The sequence below is a fragment of the Antennarius striatus genome, chromosome 5 (assembly GCF_040054535.1).
Source record: "Antennarius striatus isolate MH-2024 chromosome 5, ASM4005453v1, whole genome shotgun sequence".
Classification (NCBI taxonomy): domain Eukaryota; kingdom Metazoa; phylum Chordata; class Actinopteri; order Lophiiformes; family Antennariidae; genus Antennarius; species Antennarius striatus.
In genome coordinates, this window is record NC_090780.1 from 717,692 (window position 1) to 741,581 (window position 23,890).

General features: G+C 45.6%; 1 protein-coding gene across 1 annotated transcript in view; it reads right to left on the minus strand.

The window, feature by feature from the left end:
- Positions 1 to 366: 366 nt before the first annotated feature.
- Positions 367 to 23,890, minus strand: part of igsf21a (immunoglobin superfamily, member 21a) — a 139,492-nt gene continuing 115,968 nt past the window's right edge. Inside the window, exons 6-10 of the mRNA XM_068315464.1 lie at positions 18,650 to 19,130; positions 12,764 to 12,849; positions 8,875 to 9,067; positions 6,930 to 6,968; positions 367 to 1,562 (exon numbers count right to left, since the gene is read on the minus strand). Coding sequence (XP_068171565.1) covers positions 1,486 to 1,562; positions 6,930 to 6,968; positions 8,875 to 9,067; positions 12,764 to 12,849; positions 18,650 to 19,130 — 876 coding nt within the window. The 3' untranslated portion in view covers positions 367 to 1,485. The remainder of the gene's footprint in view (positions 1,563 to 6,929; positions 6,969 to 8,874; positions 9,068 to 12,763; positions 12,850 to 18,649; positions 19,131 to 23,890) is intronic.

Sequence of the window (23,890 nt, forward strand, 5' to 3'; positions counted from 1 at the left end):
CTTAATCCCTTAATACATGCTGTATCCCTGTAAAAGCTTGAATTGCATTTCTTCTGAGTCTGGAAAAAATGTGAAGTTGCTGTTCAGTGAATAAGAGATTTCAAACGAAATGGTTAACATCAATGTCAGTCCTTCAATCATCCTGACATCACATCAAGAAGAAGCGTGTGAAACACGGATGTTTTGGTGTAGATGAACAGACATCAAGTGATCCTCCTTCACAGAACCACTTTCTTATTAGATTAGATTTAAGCAACCATCTACGCAGGAATTTGTAAGACGTGTACTCATCAAGACCTGAACACAGCAAACATGGAATTTACAAGTAAAGTCAAGGCTTGTCAGTTTTATCATCTCTCCATTTTAATACAGGTGAAATGAAACAAATGCAACAACCCTGTTTACACACACTGCCTCAGGTGAGCACCTCCCTGGGATGGTGGCTAAAATGATCCTACGAGTACTAGAAATGTCTGGTCAGAGTTACGCTTGAACACAATGCAGGTCACTGAAGAGAGGATGTCACAAGTAAAGAACTTGATTACAGGCCAGTGACGATGGTCGGCAGGTGCTGTCAACCGCAACAAAAGGAGAAAGAATCTTCAAACACCACATGCACCACAACCCCAACCCTGCAGACACGTGTCTTTTTTCCCTCTGTCCCTGGTGACCTGCCGTAGAGATAGAAGAACCCAGATGACAAACAGAAACGCTGTTAGTGTGTCCGACCTCAACGCCAAGAGTTACTGGGAAAGCAATGCAGAATGCAGTACAAACAGAGGTGAACAAGTGTAAACTCCAACGTGTCATCAACCATCCCTCACCATAACCAATATAACCTCTTTAATTATTTTCAATATTTACACTGATGTACACAAAATACACTTAAAAAGGAGGTTGTTTTTTTTTAGGTTCTCAATGCGTTTAAATCATCTTGTACATTCTGAGGCATCAGAAAAGAAGGAATAAGTGTATATTGATAAAAAAAAGAATGTTCTCTTGGAGAATCAGTGATTGTTCACCCGTGGTTTGTCAACGTGCTGCCAATCAGGAGCATCCGAGAACATGGGACAAGACAGACATGGTCCATGTGGTGGCAAAGCCCAAACCAGTTCCACTTTTTACATTTCAGTCAACACCAATGACAATTTGACAATCAACACAAAATCCGAATGTTGTTTTTCTTTTCCGTTTAAAAATCAACCAATTTCATTGACCGACAGGAAGACGTGGGACAAGAAACCAAAGAACATGTAACTGGGTCGGGTTCTAATGGAGGCGGACGTCTTGTCGTTCTTCTGGGTAACTTCTGTGTTATAAAATCGGTGGTGCGACATCCTGTGGTGGTACCGTCTCCTGATTGACTGACGCATGGAGGGCCTCTTGACGACTGGAGAAGGCTTGTAAGGTTTGAGGGGGGGGGGTGGATTTGTGTAAGAACGACAAGCATGTGTGTGTGTTTCATGTGTGTGACTGAGAGGAGTTTCACGTCAGCTCCACGGTCACTGTGAGGACCAGCGCCGCCCACGTTAGTCCAAGCATGTCCATTTGGGAAGCTCCATCTGCAAACAGCAAAGACACAACCAATCAGATGGCCGTCAGACCTGCTTCCAACCCACAGCTGAGCCACAGTCCAGGATGACTTCTTTAAGTTAGTTCAAGGTCAGTGTTCACCTCCTGGTGAGCACTGACCGAGTCACCAGGAAGACTGTCTCGGTCAGGAGGACAGTGTTCACCAGGAGGACAGTGTTCACCAGGAGGACAGTGTTCACCAGGAGGACAGTGTTCACCAGGAGGACAGTGTTCACCAGGAGGACAGTGTTCACCAGGAGGACTCTCCACAAGGTAAATTTAGTGGCAATTATTTCCCAAGCACTGAAGACTTTCATCTGTAAGACAGTTTGTGACACAAACCAGTAAATTAGACACTCATCAACGACCCACTGATGGCCTTGGGTGTCTGAGTTCTACAGATTTAAACATCAACTCCAAAAGGAGGTTTACAAAGCTACAAAGGATTGGAATCAGACGCAACACAAACCACGACAATCTGTCTCAAGAGGTTTTGTTTCTTCAACTTTAAAAGAAATCATCTTTTTTGTCAAAATACCCGGAGACAAAGTCAGAGAGAAGAGACTCTGATGGTTTGGACACATCCAGAGGGGAGATGGTGAGGATGTTGGTGAAAGGGTGATTTGAATGGAGCTACCAGGAAAGAGGACCAGAGGAAGACCAGAGAGATGGTGGCTAGATGAAGAGAGGACGACCTGAGGACAGGTGGTGTAGAGAGGATGAAGAAGATAGATTGACATGGAAACGGACGAAACACTGTAGAGGTACCTCATGGGACATGCCTTAGTGGGACACACCCTAACGGGACACACCCTAATGGGACACACCCTAACTAGACGTGCCCTGACTGGACACGCCCTGACTGGACACGCCTTAACAGGACGTACACAGGAAGAACAGATGGATGGAGGCTCCATCTGTTTCTATTGGTCATTTTTTACCCAAATAAAATGCTGCTACTTGTTAAAAGAGTTCCAAGTTGACTCTTAGTGAGTGCACCAGTATGAACACGGTCCCTTCAAATCTCGTCTTCAATCTGTACACCACCAAACAGAACAAATTTCCTCCTTTAGAATCTGATGCTGTCATCTCGCCTCTATTGGGATTATAAAGGGTGGGGGGGGGGGGTCCTGGGATTGTGTGCAGACTGGATCAACATAACAACAGCAGCGTACGGAACAGCAGCGAGATAACATAATTCATCAGAATGTGAATGCGGTGCAGGGATGTAACCACAGCAGCGGATCAGGACGTCCCTGAAAGGCCTTTGGGGGAGTTGACAGAAACACGGAGACACTCTGGCAGTCAGAACACTTGAAGACACGTCGGATAAGAAGAGGCTGTAAGGATTGAAGGCCTGGTTTTATGGAGGCCTGTTTGGAGCTGCTTTATGAGACCCAGAGTGATGATGTGAGATTAGAGGAGGAGCTGCAGCTTCATGTCGCCAGGGTTCTGTGTGGCTCCCAGGTGAACGCCTCACCTGAGACCGACTGGAGCCCACGACACCGGCGACGCTTTGTTGACTCTGTGTCAACAGCGTGAAGCAAAGCAGCGGGTGTGGTTAGCCACGCCCATCATGTGGTTTAATTCTAGGTCATGAAACGTTCTGGAATTGATGAGTCATGTTTATTTTAGTATTTGGATCTGGACTCGTGTTACCACGTCTTCAGTCCCATCAAGAGTAGTTTTTCTATCTTTGGGTTACTCAGCAGGTTAACCCACCGAGTGTGGGTGTGTGTTAACCTGTTGATAGGTGTTGAGTGACTCTTTTCCTACATTTACATCCCAGCGTGTCACAGCCTGAGGCCCCGTCCACACATAGCTGGATCTTTTTGAAAACACAACTTCTCTCCACACGACAACGCAGACATCCAGAACGAAAACCTTTTGAAAACGCCTGCGTTGTCGTGTGGACTCTGTCTCTGTCTCTGACCCTGTCCTTGCCATGCATCTTCATTGCATTTCTTTTCCACCCAGCTGGTCAAGGCGGATGGCCGCCCATAGGAGTCTGGGTCCTGCCCGGAGTTTCTTCCTCAATGAGGGAGTTCTTCCCCACCACTGTCGCTTATGCTCTGAAGGGTTCAGTTGGGTTTTATGTCTGTTAAAGCGCTTTGAAATGTCTGTGGAGGTGATTAAGAGCTATATAACTAAAACTCGATTGATTGATTGATTGATTGATTGATTGATTGATTGAAACTTTTTCTATCCGGGGGGCATCTCCCTGCGACAAAAACCGCTGTGATGTCAGTGTGTGTGACCCGTGTCTACATGCACACACAGAATGGACAGAGTTCAAACCGGTTATTTTCTGACGTCTAACAGCTCCACGTCGAAGACGCGTCGGTGAACACGCTGACAGTTGGATATTTGTTCGTCTGTTTCTTTCTTTATGAGTCATAAAGTTTTTATATTTATTCATTCATTCAAGTTCCTCGCCAAAGACGCCAACGACAGTTCTGGGTCAGACCGGGACACGCTGCCCCCTGGTGGAGAACTCTGTGATGAAGGTCGTCCTCCAGGAGGAAGGGCGTGAATTTCCACACGTCCCGGTCCTCTCCTGTCGTTCTCAGAGTTGTTCTGATTATAAACGTGTTGATCCACTGATGCAGTTACGTGTGGACGAGGCCTGAGGCTCCATCTGACTCTCAGAGGTTATCCGATGTGGGTTTGGGCTGTGACCCAACACCCACCCTCAGCCTGAAGCGCTCTCACAGCGTTCCTGGTTCTGTGAAGTCCTTCATGCTCTGATCGTCTCCTCTAGACGAGGACGTTCCCACTAAAGACAGTCAGTGAGTCTCACCAGACCCCCAGGGGTACCTAGATACCAGAGGATGAGCCAAAGAGACACTCTGGTGCCGTGGTGAGAGCGGGGTACAGATGAGTTCCTCCCTTTCTAACTTCTACTGGTGTGTCACCACTAACATCCTGAAAACGCCAGAAAAGGGAACAGTCGAAACAGAGCAGGACACCCAGAGACTTCCTTGGGTTGGGAAGTGCACCTGGTGCTATAATGAGGCTAAAATTAGCACGACCATGTGTTCCGTCACTGCAGATCGGAGCTGGATCTGAGAAACACGGGAAGATTTGGGTTTTTCCTCTCCAGACAAAAGCCAGATGTGTTCTGGGCTTAGTTTATGTATAAATCTGCACACGACCTGACATTTACAACACGTTCCACTCTGTTTACCAGTCGTTAGACAGTAACAACTGGATCCTGTCAATACGTATCTCATCCAGTCATGAGATCCTCATCAGAGGCGCCTTCCAGTCTCTAATCATAATGCAGGCGGCCCAGCCATCTGCTGGCCTCGGGTTCTTGGCTCAGACCTCGGTGCCTTCCTGCCAATCGGAATTTGAAGTAGGGCTGATTTTGGAGGCGGTCTGCTCATTTTAATAAAGGATGAGTCTACCTCGTCGCGCTGGACTCAAAACACAGTGTGTCTCTTTTGTACGTGGCTTTGACTCACAAAAAATACTTGACATTAGTTGTTTTCCCTGGGAGACGTGTGTTTGTCCTCCAGGCTGCTTACATCAGAATGTAAATGAACATTTTTACATGTCGCTGTGGAGATCAGAAGAGGCTCAGAAGAGCAAACACACGCCTGGTTTTGTTCTGGTTCGTTAAAGCGTTAGCTGGTTCGGATGAAGCTGTCTGATCAGGCTTTACCTGCAATGAGGTCAGTCAGTCAGTCATCGTCAGATCACCACCGCTACGTCCGCCGCAGCGGGTCGCGGGGAGCCGGAGCCTATCTCGGCGGCATAGGGCGTGAGGCGGGGGACACTCCGGGCACGACGCCAGTGCACCGCGGCTGCAATGAGGTGATGACCCCAAATCATTAAGACTCGGAGCGACTCAGGCTGACGGGCGTGATAAAATACGGGTGTGATAAAACACGGGTGTGATGAAACACGGGTGTGATAAAACACGGGTGTGATAAAACACGGGTGTGATAAAACACGTGTGTGATGAAACACGGGTAAGAACACGTCACACTTTCCACTCGTCTCTTAAACTCGTCTCATTTCCATACAGACCGGTTTAACAGGTCGGACTGGGATGGTGACAGAGACGGATGGGGGGGCGTTATGACCTCAGCCCTGAGGAGGTGACTCCCCCCAGACCAGAGTCTGGTTCCAGTGGTCCAGCTGCTGGCCCCGGGGGGTCGTGTTCTACACCCACACTGAGGCAGGTCTCAGCGCTCATGCTAACCTGATTCTGTCCTCGCTGCCACACACCTGCTCTCCACTTAGCATAACATTTACATTCTCACATTTGCATCCATAAAATATGAGTAGCAGAGATGGGACAGGGAGGGGCAGGGGGGGGGGGGCAAGTCTAAGCAACAGGAAAAGAACTGGGAGAAGACAAGAGGCCAATCAGATAGTAACGTGTTTCTAAAGGCCTCTGATGTGGGATGTGTTCACACGGGATGATGTCACACGTCATTAGACCAATCAAACACATTTTCCAGCTGATCAGCAGCACAAACCATCACGACACGGATGCTGGTTTCACTGGTCAGACTTCATGCTGATGGATGGATGCTGATGGATGGATGCTGATGGATGGATGCTGATGGATGGATGCTGATGGATGGATGCTGATGGATGCTGGAGGAAAATATCTTCTGTACATTTTCTCTCTGCTGCCTGGACACCACTAATTATTGTCAGTCCCATTCTCACAGAAGTCCTGTGGGGGTTGAACCACTTAATAATTCAGATCCTTCATCAGACAGGAATTATTCTGGAGTGTAGAAAATGATCCAATTACACACATCCAAGATTTGGATCTTTTTCACGCTGCAGCATAATCTGGAGCGACCCGGAGGCCTGAGTGTCAGCACATCTACATCAGAACTGAGAGCGGTAATGAAGAGGGAAAGTGGAAATAGAAATATGATGGAAGGGCAGAGGTAGAGGAAGAGGGGGGGGTGAGGTGGTCAGGAGGGAAGACGAAGCTAGGAGCAGGTTGGCAACAGCAGAATGAGGTGAGCATGGAGAGGACAAACAGACGGAGTGACGCAGGTCAAGAGGTGGGGGGCAGGAGAAGATGGGGGGGTGCAGGTTGTGGTCACAACCTCCAGCTTCCTCTGACAATCCCTCATCTTTACACGCGATAATCTGGAAAGCTCATCGGAGCACCAATAATCTCGTCTCGTACGCCACGGAGCGAAACTCGGCAGGGATTAATCCTGCCCGGGGTGTTCTCACGTGGTTCGTTCAGTCTACACGGATGGGGGTCGCCTTCTGTTCATACATGACGTGTTTCTCCAAACAGGGCAGGAGTCATTGAATGCATCATTATCACCACAACACAGTCAGTCAGAGGAGCAGCGTTCTGCAGGAATACTTACTGTTAGGGTTCTGCGTGTTCTTCATCATGCTGGGATTTTCTGCTTGGAAGAAACACAGAGAGGTGAAAACATGAAACTGTTCCTCCGAGACGGAGTCGCTGAATGAAACGGGGGTCAAGAGGTTTTTAAAGGCAAGAGTAATGAAATAAAGACCCAGCCCAGGCTGTCCAGTGAGAACAACTCGGTCCATACCAAGACCACCAGGACTACCAGGACTACCAAGACCACCAGGACTACCAGGACTACCAAGACCACCAGGACTACCAGGACTACCAAGACCACCAGGACCCCGTCAGCAGTGAGACACACTCTTGGCAAAGGTTTGGAAAAAATAGACTTTAAGAAGTAAGGCCCCTGTCTCCTCTGCTCAGAACATTCTGACAACATAGTTTTCAAAGTTCTATGAAGGATGACGGTGCGTCTCAGGAGCAGAGGGGCTTATGGGGCATTAGCAACACCGCGGACTTCCATTCGCTGAGATATTTTTTGATTTCACAAATGTGAGCAGGTGGAAGCGTCGCAGGCAGCTCTCTGCTCTCTGCAGCCACGCCGACACGGAGGGAACGGGAGTGTGTGTGTGTGTGTGTGTGTGTGTGTGTGTGTGTGTGTGTGTGTGTGTGTGTGTGTGTGTGTGTGTGTGTGTGTGTGTGTGTGGGGGTGGGGTGGGGTGGGTGTGTGTGTGTGTGTGTGTGTGTGTGTGTGTGTGTGTGTGTGTGTGTGTGTGTATCCAGCTCTTTGCTGCTCATTCTGCAGAGATCTCAGGGGTGTTACCACTCAGGGCAGCTGAAGGCCTTCATCACGAGGGTGGGGGTGTTTCTCGTCTTCGTACTGGCGGTGGTCAGACTTCACCCCCAGTGAGGCGCCGGGACTCGTCTGACTGTCTTCACCCCGACAGGGATGGAAGTCTCGTTTCAAAAACAAGGTCACTAAATCACCGTTTACGCCCCCTAAGCCTGATGGGATGCGATCTACACCAGCAGGCAGACAATGGGCCAACCAGGCTCGTCGCTGAGGTCACCTGAGGGGGCGGGGCATTAGTGCTCCTCCACGTCCCAGTCATTTTACTCCTAATGTGGGTTATCTTTAAGCCCCGCCCACTCACCTGTTTTTTTTGACACATTTTTAATTGTTAAATTGACTCTGAGCTCAGGAGCTGCCTCCCCACACATCGTAAATGTAATAGTGTGGTTGAAGACTAAATGATTAATTATACTTAATTATGGATGCTTAACCTGCATTTTCATTAGAAGAACTCAGAATATATTTGATCATTTATAGGTTATATTCATATCAGAGTGTGTGTTGTGTGTGTGTTCGTGTGTGTGTTCGTGTGTGTGTTGTGTGTGTGTGTGTTGTGTGTGTGTGTGTGTGTGTTGTGTGTGTGTTGGACTCAGACGTGTGCCAGCGCTCAGAGTCCGGGGATCTCAGACGGGTTCTTCTTCAAACGGCATCCAGAGGGAACCAATCCAGAGCGGCACACGCGTAAAACAAACTAGGTAGGCCCCGCCCACTGCAGGTGAACCAACACGCTACCTGGGTTCTGACTGATTCGTAGTGATTGTGCGAGCGCAGCAGAGCCGGCTCCCCAGCTGGGGTGTAGTCCTCTCACTAAGTGCAGCCTTTAAAGAATGTCTCGTTGAGCCAATAAGGGAAACCATCCCATATTAATCACACACTTAGCGGCATTAATGATTCATTCCTGAAGCGGCTCCATCAGTCTCATGAGTTGCTAAGATAATGTAGATACGTTGCATGAATATTATACAGTCCTGTAATTTTCTGTGACATTTCCTGTGTCGTACGAGTGCTCCAGATAATTCTCCAGCAGCCAAAAATAAAAGATGTTTCATCTTCATCATGTTTTAAATAATGGATGAGAATTAAATGTAATTCTAAAGGCTGAGCGGCAGAAGGAGGCCGGCGCTGCTCGTATGAGCGTACGTACCAAAGACAATGAGCCGGGTGTGCGTGTCCGTGGAGCCCAGAGGATTCTGGGCCGTGCAGCGGTACATGGAGCCGTTGAGCTCGGCCGGCACTCGCTCCAGAACCAGCTCCTTCCCCTCTCGCTCGGCGCTGCCGTCCAGCAGGCGGCCCCCCACTCGCGTCCAGGTGAACAGGGGCTCAGGGAACACCTCATTCTGTCAGCATCCGCAGTCCACATGGAGAGAAGAAGGAGGGAGGGGGTGGCGTGTCAGCCAACATACGACCAGCACATCACATGAATAATACAAGATCCAATTTCCCTCTAATACAACGCGAGTTAACAACATGCATTAATGATCAGCACTTCACTGTACAGCAGGAACAATTACTGATCAGCACTTCACTGTACAGCAGGAACAATTACTGATTAGCACTTCACTGTACAGTAGGAACAACTACTGATCAGCACTTCACTGTACAGCAGGAACAATTACTGATCAGCACTTCACTGTACTGCAGGAACAATTACTGATCAGCACTTCACTGTACTGCAGGAACAATTACTGATCAGCACTTCACTGTACAGCAGGAACAATTACTGATCAGCACTTCACTGTACAGCATGAATAATTACTGATCAGCACTTCACTGTACAGCAGGAACAATTACTGATCAGCACTTCACTGTACAGCATGAATAATTACTGATCAGCACTTCACTGTACAGCAGGAACAACTACTCATCAGCACTTCACTGTACAGCATGAATAATTACTGATCAGCACTTCACTGTACTGCAGGAACAATTACTGATCAGCACTTCACTGTACTGCAGGAACAATTACTGATCAGCACTTCACTGTACAGCATGAATAATTACTGATCAGCACTTCACTGTACTGCAGGAACAACTACTGATCAGCACTTCACTGTACAGCATGAATAATTACTGATCAGGAAACACACACATGCACGCATGCACACACATTGAAGACCATACAATCAGTAATCCAAGTATGTCTGGGCTTCAGTGATACTGGGTACACTCTGGATAAGTCGCCAGTTTATCACAGAAGCTCCCCCCCCCCTCTGTCTATCAGCTGTCATTGTTCAGGCCATCAATTACCCAGTCAGCTGTTTGATCAGCTGTTCGATCAGCTGTCCGTTCCACCCAATAGCCGATGGCCATTCTTGTCTCTAGCCTGTCATCTTGTTGTGCTTTGAAGAACTGCTGCCTCTCCCATCAGATGATTATCCATTTCTTTATTTTCACATTAGCATATGTTAGCTCTAAACAGGCTGCAACCAAAACATGCAAGGCTGAGCATTCAGAGCGTCTCTAAAGTGTCTGGTTAGTACAATCAGATTACTTCACAGAGACAGACTATAATTAGAAGTAAAGTCCCAGCACTAACAAATCAATTGGTGTCCATCTCCAGCAGATGGCTGATCGCTATCTGAACAGTGTAGATAGAGACTCTCCCGCTTTGAGGATGACATTTAACTTTATCAGACAAGGCTAAGATGAATGAATCCCTTACTGTACCCGTCCAAGCCTCACTGACTCATGTCACACCATCAGAGGGCGTCACACTCAGGCCCATCAGTCACAAAGCTACACGGCTAAGCCCGCAAGACGCAACATACATGAAAAAATGTACATTAACATCCATCAAGGCCAGAAATATTAGGTCCAGTCAGAATTCCTGCCACTGAGGACATCAACAGGAAGTGTTGTCTCAGGAGAGCAACACACATCATAAAGGACTCCTGCCCCCCAGCACGCAGACTGTTAGCCCTCCTGCCCTCTGGGAGGCGCTACAGGAGCCTCTGGACAAAAACCACCAGGTTCAGGAACAGCTTTTTCCCCATAGCTGCCTCCCTGCTGAATTCTGCCTCCGTCACCCCCATGGCCCTTAAAATAACCCCCCCACCTTGATTCACAAGCACCCACCACTTGGAAAATGAACTGGACTTATTCAATGCTTTACCACGTTTCCTGTTTGCTACATCATATACATACTGTTAATTACACCATAATCATATACATACTGTTAATTACACCATAATAAAAGTAAACATATACTGTAATTCACAACTGTTTCTGTATACTATATAGTGACTCATACTGTATGTCATAGTCATAGCCTGTTTAAAGCCTGTACATACTATATATATATATATATATATATATATATATATATATATATATATATATATATAGCCAGAACTGACTGACACCCAACACCAGTAAAAACTGGTCAGTAAGGTTTTTTTTAGTATATGTATAGTTATAGCTACAGAATATTGAGCTTTATGAACGGCCCCACCCTGAACAGGTCGTGTACGAGGGGCAATTATGCAGCTTGTTAAACGTCCTCCGTCAGTGTGAACCCACCAGAGGCTGCAAGTCACTCACACTTAGAGGAGTGTGAAAAAGTGACCTGTTAAAAAGCCCACTCCAGCCTGCAGGTAGAGCGCTGAGTGTCACCTCAAACACCCCCACACCTGTGACTCCCTCTCAGCACCATTAAAACACATTCACCACTACATTTTGGACGTCATTTCGGTTTGAAGAGGAGAAGTTATATCCTCTCCTCCATCCATTTGATGCACTTTTATAATAAATATTGGCAGAGTGCTTTCAGCGCAGGGTGTTATACAAAGTGTGTTATACTTGAAACGTACATTAGATGGAACGGCCACACGACTGAAGGAGATACTGAATGAAAAAATCTGATTGGTCGGCATGCATCCAAACTCAGGTGGCAAACAAACAAGAGCTTGATGTGGAGTTCAGAAGAAGGGACGCCCGGACAGCAGGGGGCGCACTGCTGACTCCGTCCGATGTGGTCACGTCCCACCGCTCACTGGGACGGAACTGGTGATCAAAGTGGCAAATTGTCTAACCTTTCAAAATACATTTTAATTAAACAGTTCTCCAGGGTCTGTTTCAGTCATGGCGGCGGTTAAAGCAGTTATTAGAGTCCGGCTCCAGGGAAAAGGTCACGCTAAGACTGGAACAGCAAACAAGAGCCCACACGGAAGAGTCTGTTTAGGTTCATTCATGAATCCATCGTACCGCAGTAGGACTCACCTGGTCACTGGGGGGGTAGAAACCCACTTAAAAACCAGTCAATAAAGACAAAAACAAAGACACATCAAATAAAATTAAAATTGGATGGAAGCCCAAAAGAGTCTGGGTCCTGCTCGGAGTTTCTTCCTCAATGAGCGAGTATTTCCCTGCCGATGTCTCTTATGCTCTGGAGGGTTCTGTTGGGTTTCTCTGTCTGTTAAAGCGCTTTGGAAGGTCTGCAGCCATGATTAAGCGCTTTATTAATAAAACTTGATTGATTGATTGATTGATTGATTGATTGATTGATTGATTGATTGATTGATTGATTGATTGATTGATTGACTGATTGAAATCAGATCTAACAAATAGATCTGATCTGTGGGTTCTAGACAATCCTGCAGCAGTGAAACAAACAGGACTTGAGGTGGTTTGTATTGAGGGCCATCAACAGGTCCTTCATGGGGATTAGCCCCACGTCCTGTCAGAGGGATCAGGACCGTCCTCAGACCGTCGGACCAGGGATATGGACTCGGGTTTTTTTGGCAGGAGATGAGAGCAACACAAACAAAATGTCTTTGCTCTCATCAGTGTTACGATGGAGCAGGAGATCTGAGACCAGCATGAACTACTTCAGCTAGGACAACATTCACACTCTTTGGGATGACGTTGGGTGGACCTCCGTCGTGTTAATCAAAGGTCTCGGTTCTAGTTGATTCAGTTTTTGCAGCTTCAATGCCTAAAATATTCATTTTGTCCATTTTTGACAGAAGTCTCACGAAGACACTGGTTCCTGTCTCCTGGTCTAGACTTAGTGTTTTTCTCCCAGGTGATCCTACCTGGAATCCCTGGACAGTGATGCGCACTGTGTCCCCTACTTTTGCCCTGGGGGGTGACATCAGCAGTTTAGGGCCCTTTGGAGCAGCTGAAAGGAAACAGAAAGACAGACAAAGGTCATTGTACTGAGCACCGAGAGCAAATCCTGTCAGATACCTGTTTTTTTCACTGAGGGAGGAAGACAAATAGAATTTCTTTGTGGATTGGGGTCGTGGGGTGGCAGACGAGGGACCGACAGCTTCTTTCATCCGAAGGCTTGTGCTGGATTTATCCCCCTCGGAGAGAAAAGGAGCTGGATTTGGGAGCTAGTCATTACTGGCAGAGAATGGGTGTGTGCCGGGCGGACGGTGAAGGTGGAGATACGGTGGAGCTAATTCCCTCGTCTTGGAGTGGCCAGAATCCCCTGATGGCGTGAATGTGGACGGCGTGAAACAATGGCGAGCAGAGGGAGTAAGCACAACGTAATGTCCCCACATTGTTAGGGGCCAGTGATTGTCCTGTGTGTGTCGTGTTCAGATTAAGTGAGTGATTTGCATAATGTTATTAAAAGGTAAGTCATTTCATTCCAGCTAAATTGCATCGTATACTGCATTAGGCCCGTATAAGCAGGTTCTGCACCATTTGAGATGATTAACAATTTCCCTACAGATAAGTGCTTCACACAGTCGCTTCCATATGTGAGACAAATGGACCGCAGTGAGACCGGAGCTCAGGGCCCCCCATCAATAACGTCTGTTCACGTCCACCCAGGAGTTCGTCAATTCATTTGCCCCCAAGTTTCAGTGTAAATCTCACTTCATTGATGAGTTAAACTACAGAATAAATAAATAACCAGACAAACGACCTCCGTTTTTTTAAAATCTGTAACAAACCGCCCATTGTGGTTAATGATGCTCGCCGCTCTGCTACGGCGTTCTGATGGATCAGGAGCTCTGGAGGAGGGGGCCACATCAGCATCACGGTGGTCCTCAAAGGGCCAGATGTAACTAAATGTAACTACTCCTTAATGTAACTAGTAAATGTAACTAAATGTAACTCAGTGTAATGTAACTAAATGTAACTACTCCTTAATGTAACTAATAAATGTAACTAAATGTAACTCAGTGTAATGTAACTAAATGTAACTACTCCTTAATGTAACTAATAAATGTAACTAAATGTAACTACTCCTTAATGTAACTAATAAATGTAACTAAATGTAACTCAGTGTAATGTAACTAAATGTAACTACTCCTTAATGTAACTAATAAATGTAACTAAATGTAACTCAGTGTAATGTAACTAAATGTAACTACTCCTTAATGTAACTAATAAATGTAACTAAATGTAACTCAGTGTAATGTAACTAAATGTAACTACTCCTTAATGTAACTAATAAATGTAACTAAATGTAACTCAGTGTAATGTAACTAAATGTAACTACTCCTTAATGTAACTAATAAATGTAACTAAATGTAACTCAGTGTAATGTAACTAAATGTAACTACTCCTTAATGTAACTAATAAATGTAACTAAATGTAACTCAGTGTAATGTAACTAAATGTAACTACTCCTTAATGTAACTAATAAATGTAACTAAATGTAACTCAGTGTAATGTAACTAAATGTAACTACTCCTTAATGTAACTAATAAATGTAACTAAATGTAACTCAGTGTAATGTAACTAAATGTAACTACTCCTTCATGTTAAATAACTGAATTTCTGACTGATTCTAGTTCCAAACATTACAGTTAGACAGAAAAAACATGTTTGTTTGTTTGTTTCTCTGTTCTAACATAAATCCTTTTCATTTGTCAGGTTATTAAACCCACAGAACTCCATCAATCAAGGATCAAACTATCAATCAATAAAGAAAAATAACATCAGACACAAGTTAGCACGTTAACTTTGGTCAGCGTGGTGTCGTAGATGCTGGACGGCGTCTCTCAGGCAGACGACCACCTGAACTCACCTCCTTCTGTCTGTTAGGGGCCGTTACCGTGGTGACCAACAGGTACTCCCAGCTGCACCACAGACTCAAGCATTTCAGGAGAACCTGTCGTATTAACCGGATGACTGCCTCACTGGAAACCAGACGCTGGAGACGCGTGTGAGTGAATTAAAACAGGCTGACAGGGTGTGTTATCACTCTGTGTGTGTGTGTGTGTGTGTGTGTGTGTGTGTGTGTGTGTGTGTGTGTGTGTGAATGGAGGAGGTGACCCAAAGCACAGATAACACACTGATGGATATGAGCTGCAAACAACATGCAGATGCACTGAATGCATTGGGGTTTGTGTGGCTGCACACACACACACACACACACACACACACACACACACACACACACACACACACACACACACACACACACACACACACACACACACACACACACACACACACACACACACAGAATGGAAACAGCCTCACACACCCAGTCCACAGATATGAAATAATGAAGCCAGCAGCCTGTTTGGTTTTAAATGAGGCATGCTGGTCATGAATACGACCAGGAACTCCGGGCGGATGGGTCACGTGACCTCCTGAAGGCGTGACTCCTGCTTGGACTCCCGAGGCGGGGCGGCTCCATTTGTATGGGCAGCACAACGCCGCTCATGAATATTCATGAAGCGTAAGGCAACATTGGTTGACAGTCAGCCTGTCGCTTCATCTCAGCAGCAATATGAAATCTGAAATATTTATCACTTATGGGTAAAGCAAAGAGCTGCTTTTCATTTCCTGGCCATACACACCTGAGACAGGAAAGATAGTGTGAGCACATAGAGTCTGACCGCTCCGCGGGGCAATTATCCTGTTAGAGCTGCATAATGTAAATGACTGGGGTGTGTCGGCGAGGAGAATGCGTAAGTGACCACTTTAAAGTGGTGACATTCAACTAAAGCGGGAAAAATACTGGAGAAATCTTTCTGCTGCCAACGTCTACTTCTGATTTGACCACTGCCTGAATCACAACTCTATCTCTATGGCACAACTCTATCTCTATGTCACAGCTCTATCTCTATGTCACAACTCTATCTCTATGTCACAACTCTATCTCTATGGCACAACTCTATCTCTATGTCACAACTCTATCTCTATGGCACAACTCTATCTCTATGTCACAACTCTATCTCTATGTCACAACTCTATCTCTATGTCACAACTCTATCTCTATGTCACAACTCTATCTCTATGTCACAACTCTATCTTTATGTCACAACTCTATCTCTATGTCACAACTCTATCTCTATGTCACAACTCTATCTCTATGTCACACAACTTTATTTTAATTTGGGCTCCAATTAAAGTTCACAAACACAGTTTCTGTCTTGTTTTATAACGAACGGCAGGTTTCCTTCATGTCTTGTGGTGATCAATTAAAAATATTAGAGCTTCTGTCCTTCACCAGCTTCATCACAGTGTTCTGGACCAACATTGTAGAACTACAGATGGACCCAAAACTCTGTTCTGCCTCATCACAGGATGCTGGATTGAACGGAGGTGATCTGTCTTCATTAGGATACTCGTCCAGGAAGTCCTCCATGTCCATGCTGGAACGTGAAGCTGCTGTTTGGATCAAACTGAACCCACAGGACCTGATCTGGATCACTCCCACCAGAAACTGGTGATGGTGTAGATCTGGTTCATCACATCACGCGTGTGCTGAGTGAAACACTCCTATAGATCACCACGATGACACGTTGTCTACATCCACTCACCAGCAGGGGGAGGGGACACTTTAATTAATGAGACGTGGTGATGTGAGGAAGAAACAGAAGCAGTCGGACGCCACACAGGAAGTAAACACGGCCGTGATTCTCCTCATTGTTTCTGCTGTCTGATGGAAGATAACGTGTCTGTTTACCGTGTCAGGGTTGTTCCAGAGCGACGCGCCAGCGCCTGTCTTTGAAGTGTTAATTGGATCTGCTGGAAACCATCTTTGTTTTGAAATGAAAAAGAGAAAAAGACTGTGTGTGTGTGTGTGTGTGTGTGTGTGTGTGTGTGTGTGTGTGTGTGTGTGTGTGTGTGTGTGTGCGTGCGTGCGTGCGTGCGTGTGTGTGTGTGTGTGTGTGTGTGTGTGTGTGTACCCTGGAGCACACATTATTAAAACTAAAAGCTAAATTTGGCTGTTTTTTTCTGGATTCTCTGCATCGCTGCACCTTCTGCTTTGATAGTTTTCAGATGATCAAATTCCTTTTTCAAACCCGTTCTTCAATTTACATGTGATGCAGCTCGTCTGACAGTCAGGAGGAACGCTCTACCTACAGACGCTCTACCTACAGACGCTCTACCTACAGACGCTCCACCTACAGACGCTCCACCTACAGACGCTCTACCTACAGACGCTCTACCTACAGACGCTCCACCTACAGATGCTCCACCAACAGACGCTCCACCTACAGACGCTCCACCAACAGACGCTCCACCTACAGACGCTCCACCTACAGACGCTCCACCAACAGACGCTCCACCTACAGACGCTCCACCTACAGACGCTCCACCAACAGACGCTCCACCTACAGACGCTCCACCTACAGACGCTCCACCTACAGACGCTCTACCTACAGACGCTCCACCTACAGACGCTCTACCTACAGACGCTCTACCAACAGACGCTCTACCTACAGACGCTCCACCTACAGACGCTCTACCAACAGACGCTCTACCTACAGACGCTCCACCTACAGACGCTCTACCTACAGACGCTCCACCTACAGACGCTCTACCTACAGACGCTCTACCAACAGACGCTCTACCTACAGACGCTCCACCTACAGACGCTCTACCTACAGACGCTCCACCTACAGACGCTCTACCAACAGACGCTCTACCTACAGACGCTCCACCTACAGACGCTCCACCTACAGACGCTCTACCTACAGACGCTCCACCTACAGACGCTCCACCAACAGACGCTCTACCAACAGACGCTCTACGTACAGACGCTCTACGTACAGACGCTCTACCTACAGACACTCTACCAACAGACGCTCTACCAACAGACGCTCTACCAACAGACGCTCTACCTACAGACGCTCTACCTACAGACGCTCCACCAACAGACGCTCCACCAACAGACGCTCTACCTACAGACGCTCTACCTACAGACGCTCTACCAACAGACGCTCTACCTACAGACGCTCCACCTACAGACGCTCCACCTACAGACGCTCCACCTACAGACGCTCTACCAACAGACGCTCTACCTACAGACGCTCCACCTACAGACGCTCCACCTACAGACGCTCTACCTACAGACGCTCCACCTACAGACGCTCCACCAACAGACGCTCTACCAACAGACGCTCTACCTACAGACGCTCCACCTACAGACGCTCCACCAACAGACGCTCTACCAACAGACGCTCCACCTACAGACGCTCCACCTACAGACGCTCTACCAACAGACGCTCTACGTACAGACGCTCTACGTACAGACGCTCTACCTACAGACACTCTACCAACAGACGCTCAACCAACAGACGCTCTACCAACAGACGCTCTACCTACAGACGCTCTACCTACAGACGCCCTACCAACAGACGCTCTACCTACAGACGCTCTACCAACAGACGCTCTACCTACAGACGCTCTACCTACAGACGCTCTACCTACAGACGCTCTACCAACAGACGCTCTACCTACAGACGCTCTACCTACAGACGCTCTACCTACAGACGCTCTACCTACAGACGCTCTACCTACAGATGCCCTACCAACAGACGCTCTACCTACAGACGCTCTATCAGGAACTCTGTCAATCTGGTGTTTGGCTGGAGCCGGGGGGGGACCTGTTCTGGGTCCAGGTTTATCAGGGGCCACAGGAGACGACAGGAGACAACAGGGGGGAGGGTGATTGATGGTGTTTGGGTTGCCGGGGCAACAGGTAACGCTGACATACTCACCCAAAGTGACCTCCGTCTGCATGGGCATGGACAGCGCAGGGTGCTTGACCTCGCAGCTGAACAGGGCGTCGTTGTCCAGTTGGGGGTTGAGGGTCCAGGTGAGCCGGGCCTGGACCACAACCGACCCGTCGCTCTGGGGCAGGTGGGCGTGGCTGAAGTAGTACAGCGGGTCGGTGCTGTGCACCCAGCGGGGGAACTCCCGGCTCACCACCGTCTCCGGGATCACCTCCGTGGTGGGGCTGGGCTGGTGGGCCTGCTGGCCCTGGGTGTGGCCCCGGTCGGGGGTCTCCGTGTGGAGCCGGGACGAGCGGCCCTCAGGGTTCAGGAGGGACAGGGACCGCTGCAGTTTGGTGTCGTCCAGGTCCCTGCTGATGAGGGGCCTGGCTCCTCGGACGCCCGCCGAGCCGGCGCCCTGCTCGCCGCCGGGGCTCTGGGTGTAGGAGATCACCTCGATCAGCTCGCCGTCACGCTTGAAGTACACCTTCAACACAAGGACAGAGGCTCCAGTGAGACGCAGTGACACACGTATGTATGTGGTACAGGCCCTGAAACACACACACACACACACACACACACACACACACACACACACGGCATTGAGGGTCTGAACGGCATTGAGGTAAATAGTGGGAGGTAGAGCGGTGGGCAGCTCCTCACTGGTGCAGCTTGTGGAGGACGGTGCCTTGCTCAAGGGTGCCTTTGCAGTGCTCAGGAGGTGAACTGACACCCCTCCACTGCCTGTTCATGCTCCAGGCTTTTTGGTTTCAGGAGAGACCTACTGGACCTGCAGCATGTCCCATCGGGGACATCCTGAACAGGTGAGTCTATCTGCTAGAACATTATCGACTAACTAGGAAACACCAGCAACAGGAAGTCAGCTGGTTCATCGCTGTCAGTGTGCCTAAAAGCAATACATGATAGTGATAATAGCCCCGCCCTGGAATTAGGAATCACAGTATTTTCTGTACTATAAGGCGCAACTAAAAGCCTTTAATTTTCTCAAAAACCGACAGTGCCCTTATAATCTAGTGCTCCATATAGTGCGGAAACTTCTGTATACATTTTTTTATTTTGAAGTTATTTGAGATCAACAGCGTTTCGGTCGTGGTGGTTCGCTTCAGGCTCTAGAGCTGTGTATTTCAAAGAGAGCTCAGACCAGAAGGAGTGAACACAGATTCGGTCTCTATGTTTTATTGAGTTGTTTTCTCACAGTCTCCAGTTTTCCATCCTGAACCAGAATCTGTGTCCAGACCCGACCGGACTGTGGTGATGTCATCGGGCCGTGTCGGTCCAATGGTTGTAGATGTTACCCATCATATAGAGACACGCTTTGAGAAGCGTGTGGATCCAGACGCTGATCTCCATCGCCCATCATGTGAAACAAGTCTCTCTGCTTTACCCACATTATTACCGTCAGCACGTCTTCTACGTTTCTACGACCTGAGCAGGTTTCTTCCTCACGCGTTGGCATTAGTATGTAGAGGGCTGTCTGCGTGGCTGATATGGAAGTATTGATTAGTGTAGCTGTAAAATCATTTGGTGTGTGAGCCCTGTAACAGTAGGGCTCGGCTGCAGCCGAGAGGGTTTTTCCTGGGGTATTACAGGAGTTTTCTCACCCTTTCATGAGTCTATTAAAATCTCTGGGTGCCTCATCTGCTGACAGGGAATTTATGTTCCCACATAACCTCCAGATATTAGCATTGGGATAAGGCTGTGGAGTCAGAGCGTGTGCCCCCGCCAGAATAAACACGCTGGAGAAGGGTCTACCTGCAGGAAACTCAGGCATCTTTGGCCTTTGGATTCAAAGTGCTTCTATTTGAAAGCATGCGGGTGTTTTATTGTTACAGAGGGTACGACTGTGTCTTCATGCTCCCACCAGCGATGTTGTCCTGAGTGGGGACACGGCAGTGAAGTGTCCGATCCTCTGAGGACCAATCCCAATGAGACGTTCATGTTCACACATGGGGTGGAGGAAGTCCTTGACTGCTGGATGACCTCTGTGTGAGTCTCTGAATCATGAGTCACCTCTACAGCGATCGCTCACGTCAACAACAACGGCTTCAGTGTTCACCAAGAATCACCAGAATTCACCCCTCCACTCCTATTCAGTCGGACCTCTTCAGAACCGCGGCGTCGGTATCGAACTCAGCATCGTTAAACCACACGCCGTCATAGACAGATAGATAGATAGATAGATAGATAGATAGATAGATAGATAGATAGATAGATAGATAGATAGATAGATAGATAGATAGATAGATAGATAGATAGATAGATAGATAGATAGATAGATAGATAGATAGATAGATAGATAGATAGATAGATAGATAGATAGATAGATAGATAGATAGATACTTGAATAATCCCGGAGGAAATTGTACACATCCACTGCTCAGCCAAACACCGGGAAAAACAGAAACCAAACAGGACAGACCACAGGACAGATACCAACAGACACTAACAGACACTAACAGACACTAACAGACACTAACAGACACTAACAGACACATGTAGCACTAACAGGACATATACTACAAAAATTAAAATATAAACAGAATAAGATTAAATTAAGTCCAAATCCATTCAACCCCGTGCTGACCTCGCCACCCCCCCCTCCTCCTGAGAGAGTCATTGTACCCCCTGATGGCACGAAGGAGGACCTCAGCCTCTCTGTGGAGGCGCTGACACTTTAGACATGGTCCTGCTCCCCAGAACTGTCTCCAGAGTCCAGGCTCAGCCCGACCACTGAGCCCGCTCTGCGGATGAGTCTGTTCAGACGGTCCATATCTCTTTTCCTGGCCCCCCCACCCCAACACACAATGGCGTATGACAGCACACTGGAGACTACGCACTGATAGAACATGAGAAGGAGCTTAGGACAGATGTTGAAGGAGGCCAGCCTCCTCAGGAATCCAGTCATCCTGGGTTCAATAGCAGCATTCAGAGCTGATTCGAAATGGAACGCCCACCATCAGTGGGTCAGCACACGTCCACACCGGGTTCATGACCTCACATGAGGAAGTGGCTCGTGGTTGTTGGTTCTGACACTCTAGAACAGGGGGGTCAACCTCATTTTCACTGAGGACCACATCATCATTACTGTCCTCAAAGGGCCAGATGTAACTAATAAATGTAACTAAATGTAACTCAGTGTAATGTAACTAAATGTAACTACTCCTTAATGTAACTAATAAATGTAACTAAATGTAACTCAGTGTAATGTAACTAAATGTAACTACTCCTTAATGTAACTAATAAATGTAACTAAATGTAACTCAGTGTAATGTAACTAAATGTAACTACTCCTTAATGTAACTAATAAATGTAACTAAATGTAACTACTCCTTAATGTAACTAATAAATGTAACTAAATGTAACTCAGTGTAATGTAACTAAATGTAACTACTCCTTAATGTAACTAATAAATGTAACTAAATGTAACTCAGTGTAATGTAACTAAATGTAACTACTCCTTAATGTAACTAATAAATGTAACTAAATGTAACTCAGTGTAATGTAACTAAATGTAACTACTCCTTAATGTAACTAATAAATGTAACTAAATGTAACTCAGTGTAATGTAACTAAATGTAACTACTCCTTAATGTAACTAATAAATGTAACTAAATGTAACTCAGTGTAATGTAACTAAATGTAACTACTCCTTAATGTAACTAATAAATGTAACTAAATGTAACTCAGTGTAATGTAACTAAATGTAACTACTCCTTAATGTAACTAATAAATGTAACTAAATGTAACTCAGTGTAATGTAACATAAATGTAACTACTCCTTAATGTAACTAATAAATGTAACTAAATGTAACTCAGTGTAATGTAACTAAATGTAACTACTCCTTAATGTAACTAATAAATGTAACTAAATGTAACTCAGTGTAATGTAACTAAATGTAACTTCTCCTTAATGTAACTAATAAATGTAACTAAATGTAACTCAGTGTAATGTAACTAAATGTAACTACTCCTTCATGTAACTAATAAATGTAACTAAATGTAACTCAGTGTAATGTAACTAAATGTAACTACTCCTTAATGTAACTAATAAATGTAACTAAATGTAACTCAATGTAATGTAACTAAATGTAACTACTCCTTAATGTAACTAATAAATGTAACTAATGCAACTCAGTGTAATGTAACTAAATGTAACTACTCCTTAATGTAACTAATAAATGTAACTAAATGTAACTCAGTGTAATGTAACATAAATGTAACTACTCCTTAATGTAACTAATAAATGTAACTAAATGTAACTCAGTGTAATGTAACATAAATGTAACTACTCCTTAATGTAACTAATAAATGTAACTAAATGTAACTCAGTGTAATGTAACTAAATGTAACTACTCCTTAATGTAACTAATAAATGTAACTAAATGTAACTCAGTGTAATGTAACTAAATGTAACTACTCCTTAATGTAACTAATAAATGTAACTAAATGTAACTCAGTGTAATGTAACTAAATGTAACTACTCCTTCATGTAACTAATAAATGTAACTAAATGTAACTCAGTGTAATGTAACTAAATGTAACTACTCCTTCATGTAACTAATAAATGTAACTAAATGTAACTCAGTGTAATGTAACTAAATGTAACTACTCCTTAATGTAACTAATAAATGTAACTAAATGTAACTCAGTGTAATGTAACTAAATGTAACTACTTCTTAATGTAACTAATAAATGTAACTAAATGTAACTCAATGTAATGTAACTAAATGTAACTACTCCTTAATGTAACTAATAAATGTAACTAATGTAACTCAGTGTAATGTAACTAAATGTAACTACTCCTTAATGTAACTAATAAATGTAACTAAATGTAACTCAGTGTAATGTAACTAAATGTAACTACTCCTTCATGTAACTAATAAATGTAACTAAATGTAACTCAGTGTAATGTAACTAAATGTAACTACTCCTTCATGTAACTAATAAATGTAACTAAATGTAACTCAGTGTAATGTAACTAAATGTAACTACTCCTTAATGTAACTAATAAATGTAACTAAATGTAACTCCGTGTAATGTAACTAAATGTAACTACTCCTTAATGTAACTAATACATGTAACTAAATGTAACTCATTTAATGTAACTAAATGTAACTACTCCTTCATGTAACTAATAAATGTAACTAAATGTAACTCAGTGTAATGTAACTAAATGTAACTACTCCTTAATGTAACTAATAAATGTAACTAAATGTAACTCAGTGT